Source organism: Anomaloglossus baeobatrachus, chromosome 2, assembly GCF_048569485.1.
Source record: "Anomaloglossus baeobatrachus isolate aAnoBae1 chromosome 2, aAnoBae1.hap1, whole genome shotgun sequence".
Classification (NCBI taxonomy): Eukaryota; Metazoa; Chordata; class Amphibia; order Anura; family Aromobatidae; genus Anomaloglossus; species Anomaloglossus baeobatrachus.
Window position 1 is genome coordinate 623,238,102 of NC_134354.1, and position 18,981 is coordinate 623,257,082.

Below are 18,981 nucleotides of genomic sequence, written 5' to 3' on the forward strand. Positions count from 1 at the left end.
ATTTAGCTGGATGTGCGCCCTTGGATGCACTTCCAGCTGAAGCAAGGGCTATGGGCGGCGGACCCTCTGTATCCCAAGGCCCAGTTGCGACTGGGATATTCCACACCTGGGTACAGAATTAGGAACCTCTGCCCCACAACTCAACTAATCCCATAGGTTTTCTATGGCATTCAGGGAGAGAAAGTGCAGGCCACTCAATTTGAGGTACCCCAGTCTCCAGCAGCCGTTCCCTAATGATGCGACTTCGATGAACTGCAGCATTGTCATCTGTGAAGATGAAATTAGGCCTGTGTTCTTCATGCAGAGGCACAATGACTGGATTAATGATGTTATTCAAGTAATAGGGGCTTATTGATGTACCATTCACAAAGTGTAAAGGTGGCTTTACACACTGCAACATCGCAAACGACATCGCTGTAACGTCACCGGTTTTGTGACGTTACAGCGACCTCCCCAGCGATATTGCAGTGTGTGACACGCATCAGCGACCTGGGCCCTGCTGTGAAGTTGTGATCGCTACAAATCGTTCAGGACCATTCTTTGGTCCTTTGTTTCCTGCTGTGCAGCAAAGTTTTAGTGTGTAAAGGGGACTTTACAGCGACTTCGTTAGCGACTTCCCTTTCAAAAAGCTGCTTTACAACGTCCCCAATGACTAGCTAGGTCGTTCTGCAGGTCCGGATCGCTGTTGCGTCGTTGGCCAGGTTTGCCTGTTTGACAGCTCACCAAAGACTTTGTAGCGATCCCGGCCAGGTTGGGATCGCTGGTGGGATCGCTAGAAAGTTTCACTGTGTAAAGGGGCCTTTAGGCAGTTCTGTACTGAGTAGACACACCTGCCCACACCCATTAACACTACCACTACCACCTTTTTTTTCTTCACGGAGCCTGAGGTTTGGAGTGGGAAGCTCAGCCCGGGTTCCTCACTTCTGGAGGGGCATCCCTTGGGAAAGGACACTTTCAAATACCGGTGGCTACCTGTAACTTATCCGGGATCGACTGGATCCCATCACGGCAGAGACCGGTACACCCGGGCAACCAAAGGACAGTGAGTAAAGACCTGGAACTGCAACTGCCATGTCCGTCCTTCATTGCTGGTGCCTTCGCCCTGCGCTTTGGCGCCAACGCAGACTACTACCTCCATCATACTTCCTGGGACCTAGCTTTGCCTGCGAGAAGCTAAACTACCCTAGCTGTGACACGATCTGCCCCAGAAGACTGCGACCGCAGCGACGGCTAATCCCTGGCCGCATACCGCAGGTGGCGTCACGAGACAACTCCCAACATCCTCAATCCTCCTCCCTTTTATCCTACACCTCAGGGCCACGAAACCGGGCAAGGGCCACCCGTGAGATCCCCCTGACCCGACATCACCGGCTCGGCGACGCGTAATTTAACCCCTTGCCCCGTGGGTGCTACACGTCCAGCTGGAGTATGTCCTGGGGTCGGCGGCCCCCTCCTGCCTGGGCCTGGCTGCGATCTCTGCGACCGCCATTGTTACATCATTGTGTGGAAGTCTTGAGAATAAAGGTCAACACTATAAATACTGAGTTGTTACGTAAACTCGATGTATTAATAAATGCTTAAAAACGTATGAAATACTTAGAATTGTATTTCCATAGAAACATCTGACTACAAGATCTAAAACACTGAAGCAGCAAAACTTCGTGAAAACCGAAATATATCAGAAAACTTTTGGCTGTGACTGTTGTGCATGTCCCAAGATACAGCCGTATAATCTGCATGTGCTGGAGGGGCAGAAGGCTGTGTGAGGGGTCCTCAGTAATAATGGAGCAGCGACCCCCCAATATCAGCACACGCCGGTCCCCCGTACTGACCGGTCTCTGGGTGCAGAGGAGGAGGGGGGCGGCAGGGAACAGGGCGGACAGTGGACGGGACTGGAGCGGGGCGGGAAGGAGGAGGAGGAGGAGGAGGGAAGACGCTGCAGCCTGAAGAGTAGGAAGATGAGGAGAAGGAGTGTCAGCAGCACCGGAGGAGCGGGAAGCACGGAGCGGGCACCCCGGGGGCTGTGATCGGGCAGGACGGCAGACGCTCGGAGCAGGATCGCCACCACCCGGCATTGCGCCTCCTCCAGGACCCGCTGATCCTTGTTCCTTCCTGACACCTCTGGCGATTTCCTGGGGCGATGATGGAGCACACATATCCTTCCTACAGCGGCCGGAGCCCAGTGTGGGAGGAGATGGTGGGTACTGGGGCACGGAATGCCCACACTGCGGGGCATAGGGTCCGCTAGGTGACTTGCTGCACGGACCGGGGCAGGGTGTGGGGAGCAGGGACTGGAGCCGGGTCCTGTGTTGGCAGCTGGGTCGTGTACACAGGGTGGGCTGCCATTGTGGACATAAGTCCTGTATGATCACTGACACTGTCCCATCTGTCTCAGCTGGTAGGGCAATGGCAGAGTGGCATCCATTGTGTCCTGGGTAGTGTTTATAATGGTCTGGTTTATTACAGGGGTATATACTGACTTGTACCTTGGTCACAATGAACTGTGATTAATGGTTCTTATGGACTGGTGCAGCTATGACAGGCAGTGTCCAGTGGTTACAGTGGACTGGTACTGTATACCAGGCAGTATCCGATGGTTACAGTGGACTGGTACTGTATACCAGGCAGTATCCGATGGTTACAGTGGACTGGTACTGTATACCAGGCAGTATCCGATGGTTACAGTGGACTGGTACTGTATACCAGGCAGTATCCGATGGTTACAGTGGACTGGTACTGTATACCAGGCAGTATCCGATGGTTACAGTGGACTGGTACTGTATACCGGGCTGTAGCCGATGGGCACCGTGGACTGGTACAGTATACCAGGCTGTAGCCGATTGGCACAGTGGACTGGTACAGTATACCGGGCTGTAGCCGATGGGCACCGTGAACTGGTACAGTATACCGGGCTGTAGCCGATGGGCAACGTGGAAAAGGGAAAAGTTGGACCCAGCATCAATTCCAAATTTATGTAAAAATCAAACTTCTTTATTAATACATGGTTTTTAATTTATGAAGTCCGAAACGCGTAAAGTGCTATGTTTCATACTCTTCACCATGGTCTTCATATAAGAATTTTTTAACCATGTATTAATAAAGAAGTTTGATTTTTACATAAATTTGGAATTGATGCTGGGTCCAACTTTTCCCTTTTCCACGTTACCTGCTGGCTGGTTTGGACTTACCAGCGGACCACGTGCATCCCTAGGATCTTATGGCTCCGGGTGTTAGGTGAGCTGAAAATCTCTTTTTTCTTCCCACACATTGTAGCCGATGGGCACAGTGGAGTGGTACAGTATACCGGGCTGTAGCCGATGGGCACCGTGAACTGGTACAGTATACCGGGCTGTAGCCGATGGGCACCGTGAACTGGTACAGTATACCGGGCTGTAGCCGATGGGCACCGTGGACTGGTACAGTATACCGGGCTGTAGCCGGTGGGTACAGTGGACTGGTACAGTATACCGGGCTGTAGCCGGTGGGCACCGTGAACTGGTACAGTATACCGGGCTGTAGCCGATGGGCACAGTGGACTGGTACAGTATACCGGGCTGTAGCCGATGGGCACAGTGGACTGGTACAGTATACCGGGCTGTAGCCGATGGGCACAGTGGACTGGTACACTCACTCAGTAAGGAGCACAGTGTTTTTTGGACCCGTACCCTTTTTGTGTCACGGGAGCAGAACTCCCAGACCCCTCATGACAAACTGGTGGTTTATAATAAGATTTCTAAAGTAAATCCATCCAAAAATGTAACTTATCAAACGTGTTGAGTGTAGTACAGAGATCCCCAACCTTTCCCCCACTACTGATATGACAGCCAAAGCTTTCCACAGAAATCACACTGAGGCTGTATACCAGGATCCAGGGCTCCCGCCTGACCCCATCCAGATCTGTACATTTGTTTCTGGTTTCAGGCCATGTTCACACATGCCACGTTCGCTGCCTGGTGTACAGTGGGGTCAGTGTTCACACATGCCACGCTCGCTGCCTGGTATACAGTGGGGTCAGTGTTCACACATGCCACGCTCGCTGCCTGGTATACAGTGGGGTCAGTGTTCACACATGCCACGCTCGCTGCCTGGTATACAGTGGGGTCAGTGTTCACACATGCCACGCTCGCTGCCTGGTATACAGTGGGGTCAGTGTTCACACATGCCACGCTTGCTGCCTGGTATACAGTGGGGTCAGTGTTCACACATGCCACGCTTGCTGCCTGGTATACAGTGGGGTCAGTGTTCACACATGCCACGCTCGCTGCCTGGTATACGGTGGGGTCAGTGTTCACACATGCCACGCTCGCTGCCTGGTATACAGTGGGGTCAGTGTTCACACATGCCACGCTCGCTGCCTGGTATACAGTGGGGTCAGTTGACCGCTCTTGCTAGCGAGCACGTTGTATTGTTCCTCGTGTTATGTCTGATGGAATTTAGGAGAATATAAATACCGTAGATTCTATAGATGTTTCTTACCAGTAAAAAAAAAAAAAAGTTTGATCAAGAACGAGCATTGCAAAACCGTGCACTGATTTCCAGTAACACCTCGGTCCGCATCATGCGATTACTCAGTGTTTTGTTGATGAGTCCATCAATGTATCCGCATAGGAAGACTCCGATACACAGCACATGTATGCGTTGGGTTTTATTTGGATTCCACATGGCAGTAGTGTAAATATTACTAATAGTATGGCAAGTCTCGGCCGTTATTCACAGCTCGTAGGTGGCTGGATGTGTCAGCAGTAACTAATGTCACAAGGAATGCTGCGCACAATACTGCCGGAATATTAAAAAGTAATCAAGCTACTCGTTATACTTGTGTGAACTTCGCCTATTAGTTATCATTGGGGAGTTATAATGTTGAGGACGCACAAGTCACCATCAAAAAAAGGCATCGGGCTTCACATTATAGAAGATAACAGTATTAGAATACAATAGACCTTCCATTCTGCTTTCTATTAGATTTGTATTGTTTTTTAGATAATCACAATGACTCTAATTTCATCTGATTAAATATGTATCCCTGGTGAGCCCTATATTAGGGTAATTGGGAGAGAAACGTCTCATCGCGGATCATGATGGATTCTAATGGATCTGCCTTAGCCATCAGGCTGTGCACAAGGCATTAGATATTCCCAATAGATATTCCAGCTGTATTTAATACCTAGTGTAGTTTGCACTGTGGGCGATACGTGTCTGGAGGATGTGTCCCGCATGATCAATGTCACTATCCCAGCGAAGGCATGACATTTCCATCTCCATTAGGCTGCACCATTACAACAGTCACTTCCCAGTTGTCATCGCATACAATATCAATATACAAGATATAAATATAATGACCCAGCTTAGATTGTGTCCTATTTATCATCATCATCATCCCATATTTATATATTTTTTTCTTCCGTTCCATAATATTTTGTATAAAAACAAAAAACAAATAATTATTCTTTACAGAGGACCTGTCGCCAGATCAAAGGTGTTTCGTTTTTTATTTTGTTTCATTCCTGTTGTTCTCCTGAGTAATTTTTTCCCCCAAATCGCTGTATGGTTCCAGATTATGGCAATATTTAGGGTTTTTGCGGGGTCTTTGCTTAGGCTGCTTTCACACATCCGGTTTTTGCTGTGCGGCACAATCCGGCTCTTTGCAGAAAAAACACAACCATTTTCTTTTTTGCCGCTGGTTGCGTTTTTTCCGCATAGACTTTCATTAGTGCCGCATGGCCTTGCATTCGGTCCTGTTTTTGACGGATGCGGCTTATTTAGCCCATGCGGCGGCCGGATGGAACGTTGCCTGGCACGTTTTTTTGTCCGGCGAAAAAAAACGCATCCAGTGCTTTTTCCAATGCTTGCCTATGGACGCTAAATGCAGCGCGATGAGGCAAAAACCGCATCCGGCCGCCGCATGCGTTTTTTTGCACGCCGCATGCTCAGTAGCGTGCCACAACCGGCAAAAAACGGACAGGCCACATGTAAAAACTTATGCAAAGGATGTGTTTTTTTCGCCGCATCCATTGCATAGGTTTTAGAGCCGGATTTTGACGCACTGCTAAAACCGGAGGTGTGAAAGCAGCCTAAAGGGGGCTTTATACGCTACGACATCGCTAATGCGAACTCGTTGGGGTCACAGAATTGGTGACGCACATCCGGCCGCATTAGCGATGCCGTTGCGTGTGACACCGATGAGCGATTTTGCATCGTTGCAAAAACGTGCAAAATCGCTCATCGGTGACATGGGGGTCCATTCTCAAAAATCATTACTGCAGCAGTAACGAAGTTGTTCCTCGTTCCTGCAGCAGCACACATCGCTCCGTGTGACACCGCAGGAGCGAGGAACATCTCCTTACCTGCCTCTCGGCCGCTATGCGGAAGAAAGGAGGTGGGCGGGATGTTACGTCCCGCTCATCTCCGCCCCTCCGTTTCTATTGGGCGGCAGTTCAGTGACGTCGCTGTGACGCCGCACGGACCGCCCCCTTAGAAAGGAGGCGGTTCGCCAGTCACAGCGACGTCGCCGGGCAGGTAAGTATGTGTGACGGGTCTGTGCGATGTTGTGCGGCACGGGCAGCGATTTGCCCGTGTCGCGCAACAGATGGGGGCGGGTACCCACACTAGCAATATCGGGACCGATATCGCAGTGTGTAAAGCCCGCTTTACAGGACTCTGTTTTTAGGCTGCTATGCATTATTAACCTGTGAGCTGTGCCCCCCATGGTAAAGGCCAGAAAATACCAGTGTATAAAAACACCCAGAATTATGGAAACCTAAAAAGTAAAATAATATTGACCATTTCGGCATACTCAGAGGAGAAGCAGGAATGAAAGGAGAGCAAAAACTGTCCACGTGTGACCCAGTGACAGGTCCTTTTAGGATTGTTCATTTCTAGTCGGCATATTGTTAGATGCAGCTCAGGGACTGAAAAGCTGCTGGTTATTTATGCACAAGAGCGCACAGAAAACCACCGAAATCCACAGTAGGCAGGCGTATGAATGAAATGTAGACAAATGTCATCCATAGGGCGCGTTCAGACATGTGAAGTGTATGTTCCTGTGCTATATCCATATGGACACCATACTGACTAATGGTATTGTGTTATTTTTTGGATGAGACTCGTTTTATTGAAGTCTAAAAAAAAATAATGAAAAAAACACCCATATGGATGACAATACAGATGGAAATTGGGCGATTTTTCATAGGCTCGCTTGAACCAGACATTAATTTCTGTCATAGCTTTTACCTCTAAAAAAAAAAATAATAATACACTTGTTACTTAAAGGGATTGTCCCCTTTCAGATAAGATTTTTGAATAAGCTTTATTAGTAGTAAACACAGACAAACTGTGCTCAACTCACCCTCCCTGTATTGAGTGCTGGGTCTCCGCTCTTGGTGTCTGTTGTGGCGTCAGCCAATCAATGAGCTTGGCCGCTTCTGTCGTCTACATTCACAGAGCGGCGGAGTACCGTTGTCTGCAGCACAGTCCAGATGATGTCAGCACTGTAGACGGCAGAGTTCACATAGGACCTGGGCAGTGTGGGAAAGGCACAGTTTTTTTTTTTACTGCTAATTAGTGATGAGTACCCATGCTCGGTACTCATATCAAGCAGTCGTATGCTCAGACAGGCATGGATCGGGTACCAAGTATAATGGAAGTCAATGGAGAACTCGACCTTTTTCGTGAAGATCTTCGGAAAAATGCTTCACTTCCCCCATTGACTTCAGTTATGCTCGGTACACAAGTCGTACCCGTCTAAGCATCCGACTGCTCAATATGAGCACCTGAGCATGGTAGTGCCCGCTCATCACTACTACTATTGGAACTAACTTTTCTGAAAGAGAAAACACCTTTAGGCTATGTGCGCACTAGAAAGTGCCATTTTCTTAATAAAAAAACTGACCCTCTGAAGGAATCCCGCACCTGCGGTAAAACCATACCCGCGTTTTTGCCGCCGTTTGCCGCGGATTTTCCGCAAGTTGATCCCCGCGGTTTGTTACCATTATCTATGGCAAAAAACGCAGGTACCTGCGGAAAAGAAGTGACATGCTCATCAATTCCGCAGCGGAAAATCAGCAGGTATAAAAAAACGCAGTGTGTGCACAGCATTTTTTAAAACCCATAGGATTTGCTGGGGAATAACTGCAGCAAGGTCAGACACATTTTCTGCAGCAATTTGTGGAAAATCCGCGGCAAAATCCACGGTAAATCTGCAGCAGGGCCTTAATGCCCCAATATTTTTGGCAGATTTTCCTAAAGGGACCCTTTTGGCTTCAGCATTGTACGTTGGACAATTCTAGATGACTGAGGCTGTTCGGCATTCCTTTGCGCGCCGCTCCCAGGCGGCATGCCGCCGGTGACATTATGAGCTCTGCTATTCACAGCGTTTCATTGACTTGTTATATGCTGCTGATGAATGGCTGCCACATCCAGAACAGTTCACATTGTACTTTGGGTAGCGATGGAGCAGATCACTAACTGCAGGGGAGTAAATCAGAGATGGAGCGCAGCCTGAATTTTCCTCTTTTTGGTAACAAGTCCCAGTGAACTACTTACTGCTGGGGTCAGAGAGGAATCACAAGAGGGTCTCAGGACTGCCATAATCGCCATGTGATCTCCGTATTTGGCAGGATTAGAGCGCGGCTAGAACTACAGAGCAGATGTGAAATCTTTAATGCTTGTAGTACAGATTAGGACACAGTACATTTCAGACAGAAATAATTTTTAAGAAACAAATGTCAGAAGATGGGGTGGTCTGCGTGACGGGGGTCTTGTGTAATGTGAACGTGACGCTTCAGCTTTGGAGCCACTGTGATTCTGATATTCAGCAGATGATCAGTGTCACTGCCTTCAGCAAGTCTTATTAATACTGTCATTCCCTTCTTGAATATCAGACCACCAGAATGCTACATAGGGAAGTGTACAGACCTGGTATGCAAATATATAGGGAATATGACGGCTCTATCAGCTCTGACTAATGGCCTCCATTCACATTAGATAGAAACCGGCTGATTTTGACCATAACAAATGACTGTCGACTGTGGAATTATTCATCTGAAATGATGGCCGACTGACGGATGTTTATCAATCAACAGACTGATTTGGATTTTTTTTTTTTTTTTTGGACAACAGTAACCACTGACTTATGCCCCCCAAGACCCCCCCCCCCCCCCCCAATAGTATGAGATGGTTTTTTTTTTTTTTTCTTTTATGCTTTTTAAGTGGCGAACCCTATTCTACAGCCCATATTTGTCTCATGCTTGCTGGTGTTAAGATTTGTTTCACCTGTTGCCCATAAGGCATCTGCTGCCACTATCATACTAATCGTGATAGGGCTACTGCTCGGCTACCAGATCCTAATTAGGACAGAGTGAGGCGGAATGTTCCTGGCAGTGTGTTTGCATGTGGGGAGTATAGTTTCCTTATTTGAACATTAGTCTTGTAATAACCATGTCATATTTCTTAGTCACTTTGATATGGATCAACTGGTAACAAAGTAAGATAATGGAGCTGCTCCCATAGGCTTCATGAACAGTTTGCATGGATTTAGAATATACCATCCATCGTATGCTAAGTACCCGTGCTGTACACAAGTACCACTGAATTGAAAAGGAATCTGTCAGTAAGTTTTTGCTATGTAATATTAAAGGGGTTATCCACTACTTTGACATTTATGGGCTATCCTTATATAGATCATCAATATCTGATCAGCCGGGGTCCCACACACCACACCCTTGCTAATCAGCTAATCAGCTAATTTCGGCCATGCCGGCGGCCATGAATGCTTAGTTCCAGCGCTGCTCCAGGTACTGCACATCCACATCCCATTCTAATCAATAGGTGGTGGATGTGCAGTACTCGGCTGCGGCCGCTATCAGAAGACGGATAAGCTCTGGAACTGAGCATTTCCGTCCTCCTGCTGCCGCCGCCAGCACATGGCACAGCTGATCGGCGGGAGTACGGGGTGTCGGACCCCGGCCGATCAGACATTGATGACCTATCCTAAAGGCCCTGTTACACGCAACTACGTATCTAACGATATATCACCGGGGTCACAGATTCCATGAAACACATCCGGCATCGTTAGCGACGTCGTTGCGTGTGACACCAACGAGCAGCCGTTAACGATGGAAAATACTCACCAAATCGTCAATTGTTGACACATTGTTCATTTTCAAAAAATCGTTGATTGTTGAGGACGCCGGTTGTTCGTCGTTCCCGAGGCAGCACACATCGCTACGTGTGACACCTCGGGAATGACGAACAACAGCTTACCTGCGGCCGCCGGCAATGAGGAAGGAAGGAGGTGGGCGGGATGTTACGTCCCGCTCATCTCCACCCCTCCACTTCTATTGGGCCTTAGAAAGGAGGCGGTTCGCCGGCCACAGCGACGTCGCTAGGCAGGTAAGTCCGTGTGACGGCTCCTAACGATACTGTGCGCCACGGGCTTGCTAGCGATATCGCTGTGTGTAATTCCCCCTTATGGATAGGCCATCAATGTCAAAGTAGTGGACAACCCCTTTAAGAAAGTAAAGGATGCCTCTCTTGTCAAGATCCGATCTGTTCTTTATTTGCTATGTTTTAGTCCTGCTGCTAATCATGGCTCGGGCAATGTCACATGCACGATAGTCCGGCTCAGCCCCTCCTGCACTGACACTTCCCAATCAATGTAAAATCTCTATAGAGAGCCTGGTGTGGGCGGGGACAGCTCTCTCAGCTCTGCTACATAACTAACTCTAAGAATTCAGATTATGTCAGAACAGCTGCCCCCAGTATTCTAAGTGATACATCGTTGGATTCAGGATCTCTTTGCCTACGTCAAGCCGCTATCAGATGAGGTAGGAAAAACCTGCTGACAGATTCCCTTCAAGCATATTTTATTTAATGGATTGCATTTAAGTGCATTAGATGAAGTTTAAACTGTACTAAAGAGTTAGGGTATGTGCCTTTGATGCCTTTTTCAAGCGGATTCCACCAGGAAAGCACCTGAGAAAGCGCTATCGTATAACATTGCTGTTTATATTTTCAATCTTATGTTACTTCTTTTAGAGCTTCAGGGCTTGGAAATTGTTAAGCAGTTAAAAGAAGTAGCATGATCATTTTCCAGGCGAATCCACTATAGTAGAAAGTACAGAAAAAGGACACAGGCGGAGGAGCAGACGCCGAAAACGACGACAAAGCTGTGAAGCCTCTTCAGGAAGAGCACCATCGTTATTCTGGAGCAGCTGCCTAGAAAAAGTTGACGGCTCTGTCGTTAAAAGAATAACACTGCACGCATACCTTAGGCAGTGCGCACATGCAGCTTTTTTTTTTTGTCTGCATTTTTTTTAATGCAAATAAGCTGCTTTTTACAGTACCAGCAAAACCGGAGATTTCAGAGATATCAGGCACACGCTTATTTTTTTCCTGATTGAATTTGAGAATTGCTGCGGATTTTATATCTGCAATTATTTCCTCGTTTTTGTAGCTTTTTTTTCTTTCACCCATAGAGGATAATGATGCAGTTAAAAAAAAGCTGCAAAAATTTTTTTTTTCTTTTTTTTTGCTGAGTTTTTGCCCCGAAAACATTATTAAACATGTGTTGACAAAACACACGTAATCCGTACTTTAAAAATGTTGCGAATAAAAAGACCACACAAACGTAGCAAAGCAGACATTTTGAACTCAGCATATTTACTACTGAGAGAGAAGGTTTTGGCTGCAGAGAAAAACTCAGCAAAACCGCAACGTGTGAATATTGTCTTAGGCTGAAACCGCACTTTGCGTTTCCACCTGCGTTTTTGGTGCTTTTTAGGTCCGTTTTGAGAAGCACCTTTTTCATGCCAAAAGGCATGCGTTTTGATTTTCCAGCAAAGTCAATGGAAAATGGGGATTTCTAGACCGCACTTTGCGTTTCTAAACGCTGCGTTTAATTTGCATATTTTGTGGCAAAAGCCATGCGTTCAAAGAAGTAGCATGTCAGTTGTTTTTGCCATTTTGGGTGCGTTTTGCTAACATTGAAGTCAAAGAGAAATAGCAAAAACCAAGAATCCTTCAAATTCCTGCGTTTTACCTGCTTCTTCAGTGCAGAAAACATGCGTTTTGTAGTACCAAAACGCATGCTTTTTGGATTTCAAAATAATAATTTCATATGTCCCTTTACACACACACATAATGCGACAATTAAATGTGAGAAAAATATGCATTTATTGCTATATTATCGATTAAAATGTATATTACCGCTATAATTTTATGAAATATATCTATTTTCATTATTTTTGCCATTAATATTTATTTGATCCTTTTTTTTTTCTCTCTTTTTTTCATTCTGTATGACTGCTTAATCTTTATTTATCAGTGTCTTGTTGTTCAAAACGCATCTGTCAAAACGCAGGTAAAGAAGCGCTGAAAACGCATCAAAAAAGCGGTAAATACGCATCCGTTTTCAGCGCTAAAGTTCTGAAAAAGGCAACTTTGGTCAAATCAATTAAGCCAAAAACGTGCGTTTAGAACTGCAAGTAGGTGAACGCAAAGTGCGGTCTCAGCCTTATTCTATATATTTTTTTCTGGTGGAGAATAAAGTGCCAGAGACAGTATACAGACCCATGGGATCTTATGTGCGCATTGCGCTGTATGTACATCCGCTCCACAGGAGCTGCAGTGACTTCATGATTTTTACTAGTCTTGACAATATAAGAAGAGATAAAGCAGCGTCTCCTTGTCATTACTTTCCGTAACATATTTTTTCTGGTCATATAAATGAATTTCCATGTAGCATGACTGACTTCTACAAACAGCATTAAATAAAGGTGTTGGCTGCACAAATATATCCTACCATCCAAAGCAAACAGAGTGTAGTCATGTGTGGCAGCGTACTGCTTTCTACTTTTTTTTTTTTTTTTTTAGTATATTTGCGTTTTATGGTATGATATATTCTTGGAAAGTGACTATATTAGAAGCCTACTGACCATTTTCTGACACTAAAACAATTGATGATAAACGTATAGTAACTAAAGTACAGTAATATTTGTAGAGTGTACTACATGGGGACATTATTCATTAAAGGGACTGTCACCAGGTTTTTGTCACCCCATCCGAGAGCAGCCTGATGTAGAGACAGAGACCCTGATTCCAGCAATGTGTCACTTACTGGGCTGCTTACTGTCATTTTGACAAAATCACTGTTTTCTCTGCTGTTGATCTAGCAGATCTCTCAAATATGAGCTCTTGATAAACCCGGCCACACCACTGTGCATAGGCAGAAATCTGTGAATCAGTAGTAGAGGTGGCGTTACACAGAGCCGCAGGACTACATGGTGCAAGACAACTAGTCTAGTGATAATCTGCTGCTGATTTTATTGAAAGAGCAACAAGCAGACCGGTAAGTGACACCTCGCGCTGGTAGATTCGACAATAGATGCATCCTGTCAGCATGTTTTTCCATACGTTGGACGTGCTATGGTGAAAACCATGCTATGGCTGAATAGGTCTACGACTTGCCCCCATCTTCCAAATACACCTCTCTAGAAAAATTTTCCAATGTCTTCTATGCTAAATGTCTCATGACTGGCACATATGAGCTCGGCAAAAGTGACTTTTAGGCTATGTGTCCACGATAGAATGTTGCTGCGGATTTTTCTGCATGAAAATCCGCGACTTTCGCGGCAAATCCGCACCTTTTTTTGCCGCAGATTTACCGCGGATTTACCGCGAAATTGCCGCGGATTTTGATGCAGATTTTTTTTTTTTTCTTCCCCATTCTATACCCAAAATCCGCACCAAAATCCGCAACAATAATTGACATGCTGCAGATTTTTCCGGATCAAAATCCGCGGCAAATCCGCCGCGGAAAAATCCGCAGCATGGACACAGCATTTCCAAAATGCCATTGAAATGGCTTGGAAGTGCCGCTGCTGCAGATTTTCGGAAAATCCGCGGCAAAATCCGCGGTAAATCCGCAGCGTGGGCACATAGCCTTAGGGGACAAACACGTATGACAGGTTCCCATTAAAATCTGCAGTGAATGATGAAAATCTCTTTAGGAAAAACATGTTTTTTGGGTGTATTTTTTTTTTTTCGGTGTTGTCAGACCTTTTCACTGACAGGAAAAAAATAACCACTTCTCCACCTTCTCTTAGTTATCAATCAGTGAAAAACGGACAGCACATGTATGGCATCTGAGTGCTGTCCTATTTTTTGTTTTCCCACAGACCCATATACCCTCATTGCAGAGCATCATCCAACACTCGGATCAATATCGGACATGTCGCTGCGATTTTTCCACCAACCACTTGGTCCACAAATGATCACGGACATGTGAATGTCCCCACAGACTATCTGTGACAAGCATGAATAGCACTGGTACTTGAGAAATAGACTCCTGAATGAGCCCTTAGGCTGCGTGCACACGATCAGTGTTTGCAGCGTTTTGGATGCAGCATACTTCAGCTGGGTCCAAAACGCTGCGCTGTACAGTACAAGCACAGAGGATGGATTTCTAGAAATCCTGTGCCCACTGTGCTTATTTATTCTGCAGCAAACACTGACCTGCGGAGCGTCTTTCCAGACCGCAGCATGTCAATTGTTTGCTGCGGATTCGCATGCATCCTCCATAGGGAGAACACAAGCGAGAGACCGCAGCCCACTGGACCCTGATCGTGGGTACATGCAGCTGCGGTCTCCTGTGAGGGGACATGCGGCCCTGCCGGTCAGGACTTGCTGCTTCCAAGACACAATGAGTCCTGATTGTTGGCACATACCCTTAGGCTATGTGCCCACGGGGAAAGTGTCCTGCGGATATATCTGCAGGACATTCCGCAGGAGCTACCAGAAAACCGCAGCACAATTTTGTCTGTTTACATGCTGCGGTTGTATTGCGGAATGTCCTGCGGTATTCTGCACTGAGGATACAGTACCATGGCTTCGGCACTGCATTCTCAATACAGAACAAGTGCTGGAGTGATCGGGAGTTCATACTTGCCTCCATCACGCAGCACTTCTCTCCGGCCATGTCTGTCTGCACTTTGCAGGAGAAGGTGGGCGGGCTTGAATTAACTCCGGCTGTCACATGACCACAGCTGGTACAGGCCCCGCCCACCTCCTGCTGCCCGCTCCTGGCTCCACCTCGCTCCTCTGCACCGGAGGAAGTGACTCCGGTGTCGTCTATCAAGGCAGGTAAGTATGGGATTGTGCGGAAAAATCCGCAGGAATAATTGACATGCTGCAGATTTTTCCACAGGGAAATCCGCATTATTTCCGCTGCGGAAAAAAATGCAGCATGGGCACAGCAGTTCCAAAATGCCATAGAAATGGCTGGGGACTCCCTGTACCGAGAAATCCGCGAAATGTTTGCAAAATAATCTCGGCAAATTCCTCGAATTTTCCGCAGCATGGGCACATAGCCTTAAGCGGGCTTTACACGCTGCGACATCGCTAATGCGGAGTCATTGGGGTCACGGAATTCGTGACGCACATCCGGCCGCATTAGCGATGCCGTTGCGTGTGACACCGATAAGCGATTTTGCATCGTTGCAAAAACGTGCAAAATTGCTAATCGGCGACATGGGGGTCCATTCTCAAATCTCGTTACTGAAGCAGTAGCGAGGTTGTTCCTCGTTCCTGCGGCAGCACACATCGCTGCGTGGGACGCCGCAGGAACGAGGAAGCTCCCCTTACCTGCCTCCCGGCCGCTATGCAGAAGGAAGGAGGTGGGCGGGATGTTACGTCCCGCTCAGCTCCGCCCCTCCGCTGCTATTGGGCGGCGGTTCAGTGACGTTGCTGTGACGCCGCACGGACCGCCCCCTTAGAAAGGAGGCGGTTCGCCCGTCACAGCGACGTCGCCGGACAGGTATGTATGTGTGACGGCTGTTGTGCGACACGGGCAGCAATTTGCCCGTGTCGCGCAACAGATGGGGGCGGGTACCCACACTAGCGATATCGGGACCGATATCGCAGTGTGTAAAGTAGCCTTTAGGCTATGTCCGCACGTTGCGTTGGAGTACCTGCAGTTTATTCTGCACGTTTTCCTTCCCTTGGTTTTTGACCAAATGGCTTTTGACCATTTTTTAGCGCTAAAAACGCATCCGTTTTTACCGCGTTTTTAGTGCGTTTTTAGCGCTTTTTACCTGCGTTTTCACCTGCGTTTCTGCAGATGCGTTTTTGAGATCAAGACACTGAGAAATAAAGTTGGATTAGTCAAAAAGAATGAAAAAAGAGAAAAAAAGGATAAAATTCACTTTTAATACAAATATATGGAACATTATCAATTTTAATGATAAAATAGTGGTTATGCACATTTTAACAGGAAAATTGGTGAATTTTATTATTTTTTGACATTTAAATTTTCGGTTATTGTGTGTGTGTGTGTGTAAAGGAACATTAGAACCCATTAATTTTTGCCCAGAAAAGCATGCGTTTTTGGAGCCAAAAACGCAGGTAAAAAGCATGAAAAACGCATGAATTGTGCTTTTGGTTGCATTTTGCCATTTCTCATTGACTCCAATGTTAAGGAAACGCTGCAGAAATGGCAAAAACAACTGACATGCTGCTTCTTTTTCAGCATGGTTTTTGACCACAAATATGCAAATTAAACGCTGCAGAAAAAAAAGCAAAGTGCAGACAGGATTTCTGCTTTTCCCATAGACTTTGCTGGCAATCACAAACGCATGCGTTTTAGCGCAAAAACGCTGCTGCTAAAAACGCTGCAGAAACGCGGAAAAAAACGCAACGTGCGGACATAGCCTTAGGCTTACATATGACTTATTTTTAAAATTTTTCTGATGTTCTGCATTTCTTTATGTAGTTACAAAAAATATTTTATATATTTATTTTTTGTAAGACAAAATGTACAATGCTAAAGAAAACCCTATAAAAAGTGGTGCTGTGGATTTGAAACGTGCAGAATGTTAATTGATACAGGGGGAAACTGCAATTTCACAACAATTGCACATCATTTTGTACAGACTTGGCTCCCCCACGGCACAGAAGTCCCTTGTGTAAAACGCGGTGGATCCACACTCCAAGGAGCAGAGGTCTTTGCCTTTTCTATTTCCCAATCCTTATTCATTCTCTCCTGGCCACAAGCCTGGGCAGACTGTATAGACAGAGGTTTGGCTGCCACAATCCTCTCACTGCTCCTCCTTGCACTTGTGGCTGCTGGCAGGTAGACCTGGTTTGTTTCTTTTCTAGGGGCTGGTGAATTGCCTGCGGCAGGTATTAGCCGTCCAGTTAAATAGCAGAATAGTATTCCACGTTCCCAGTCTGCGCAGTGGAGATGGCATGCTCCGGCCTGCGTCTGTAGGAGCTTCAGCTGCAGTCTTGACTTGTTGAGCTCTTTCATTAGTTTAATCTTCCGTGTTGTGAAATTCTTTATGGTATGAATGAGACAATGCATTGATACTCGAACACTAGTGCTTTTATTACTCCTATGTCATAATTTGTGCTTCCGCATAAGCTTCCCCCGCATGTGAAAAGCATGCTTCCTGTGGGCTCCTTGGATTATAATAGGAGACTTTCATTGGGAATTAAACATTTTTACTATTTAAAGGGAACCTAGCATCTACATAATACTGCCTTCTCTAATTACGTAAGTGGGCATGATGGGCACACTGATTAGATCCGCGATATGTGGCAATGGTGTAAGGCTAGTTTCACACTTGCGTTGAACGGTATGCGTTGCATTGCGTTGTGTGACGGATGCAACGGATGTGTTGCATATAGTGGCACAACGGATGCAAGGGATGCTAGAAAAAAAAGCAATCCGTTTTGTGTTTTTTACCGTCGGCAGACTATTGTGAACGATCAGCTGATCGCTAACAGTAGCCGGCCGCCGGGTGATCAGCCGATCACTCATAGTAGCCGGCCGCCGGGTGATCAGCTGATCGTTCGGTCGCCGACAATGTGTACGGGGAGCGGGGCGCAAAGTGGGTGGAGCCGAGCGGGGCCATGGCTGAGGACGTCAGTGCCGCGGGACTGCATTGCTGGGGGACAGTAGGTGAGTGTGTGTGTGTGTGTGTGTGTGTGTGTGTGTGTACATACGGAGTGGGGAAGTGTCGGGCTCCCGGCACACGTACCAGGATTCCTTGGTTACCCGATGTGTACCCTGGTTACAGGTGCCGGGAGCCAGAGAGAGCATGCGCAGTGAAATCCAAAGGATTCCGCTGCTCAAAAAAACGTTACATGCTGCGTTCCTTCCGCCTGATGCAGCGTCAAAATAATGACGCTGCGTCATCCGGCGGATGCAACGCTGACACTTGCGTTACAGTGCATCATCCATGCAAGTCTATGGAGAATAGCGCAGTGCGTTAACGGACTGCGCTATTCTCCATAGTGACGGACTCCGCTGAATGCAAGTGTGAAAGTACCCTAACAGATACATTTCGCTGCCAGCCTCAACTTGGCGTATATAGATGAAAATGATGTACAACAAAACACACTGACCGCCATCTGCATCATTACTGTAAATGGCCAAATCAACACATACACCCGAATCCTGTTTTGTGGGGGGTTCGGATGGCGCCACTGAATAACTGGAAACATTTTCATGTCGTTGTAATCCTGTCTCTGATGACAATTGCTGAGAGAATTTCCCCAAATTTAGTTAAAAGATAAAGGTTTTGGTGCCATGTTAGCCAGTTGAAAAATGATTGATTGCTCTCAGTGGGAGAAACAAAATTAAAATTTTGTAGTTGTGATCCCTTTTAATGAGACCTGAGATGTCTCGAAAGCTTACTTTATAACATCATATTTTAGTTAGCCATTAAAAAGGTATCACAACTACAACATTTTAATTTTGTTTCTCCCACTGAGAGCAATCAATCACTTTTCCCAAAAAGACAGATGTTTTCTTGCCCAAAGACAAAAGTATTCTAGTGCTTTTTGGGGTGGGCAGAAAAGTATTGACATCGATTTTTCTTGCTAACACAGTATCACAATATAATTTTTTTTTGTATATACCCAAAGGCAGCGATCTAGTGTGTATCAAAGTGTAGTTGGCTCCATTTCTTTTCATGGAGATGA

At 46.5% G+C, this 18,981-nt stretch overlaps 1 protein-coding gene across 1 annotated transcript in view; it reads left to right on the top strand.

Moving 5' to 3' along the window:
• The first annotated feature begins 1,962 nt into the window (after window positions 1-1,962).
• DGKH (diacylglycerol kinase eta) overlaps window positions 1,963-18,981 on the top strand; it is a 353,417-nt gene continuing 336,398 nt past the window's right edge. The window contains exon 1 of the mRNA XM_075336859.1: window positions 1,963-2,197. Coding sequence (XP_075192974.1) covers window positions 2,141-2,197 — 57 coding nt within the window. The 5' untranslated portion in view covers window positions 1,963-2,140. The remainder of the gene's footprint in view (window positions 2,198-18,981) is intronic.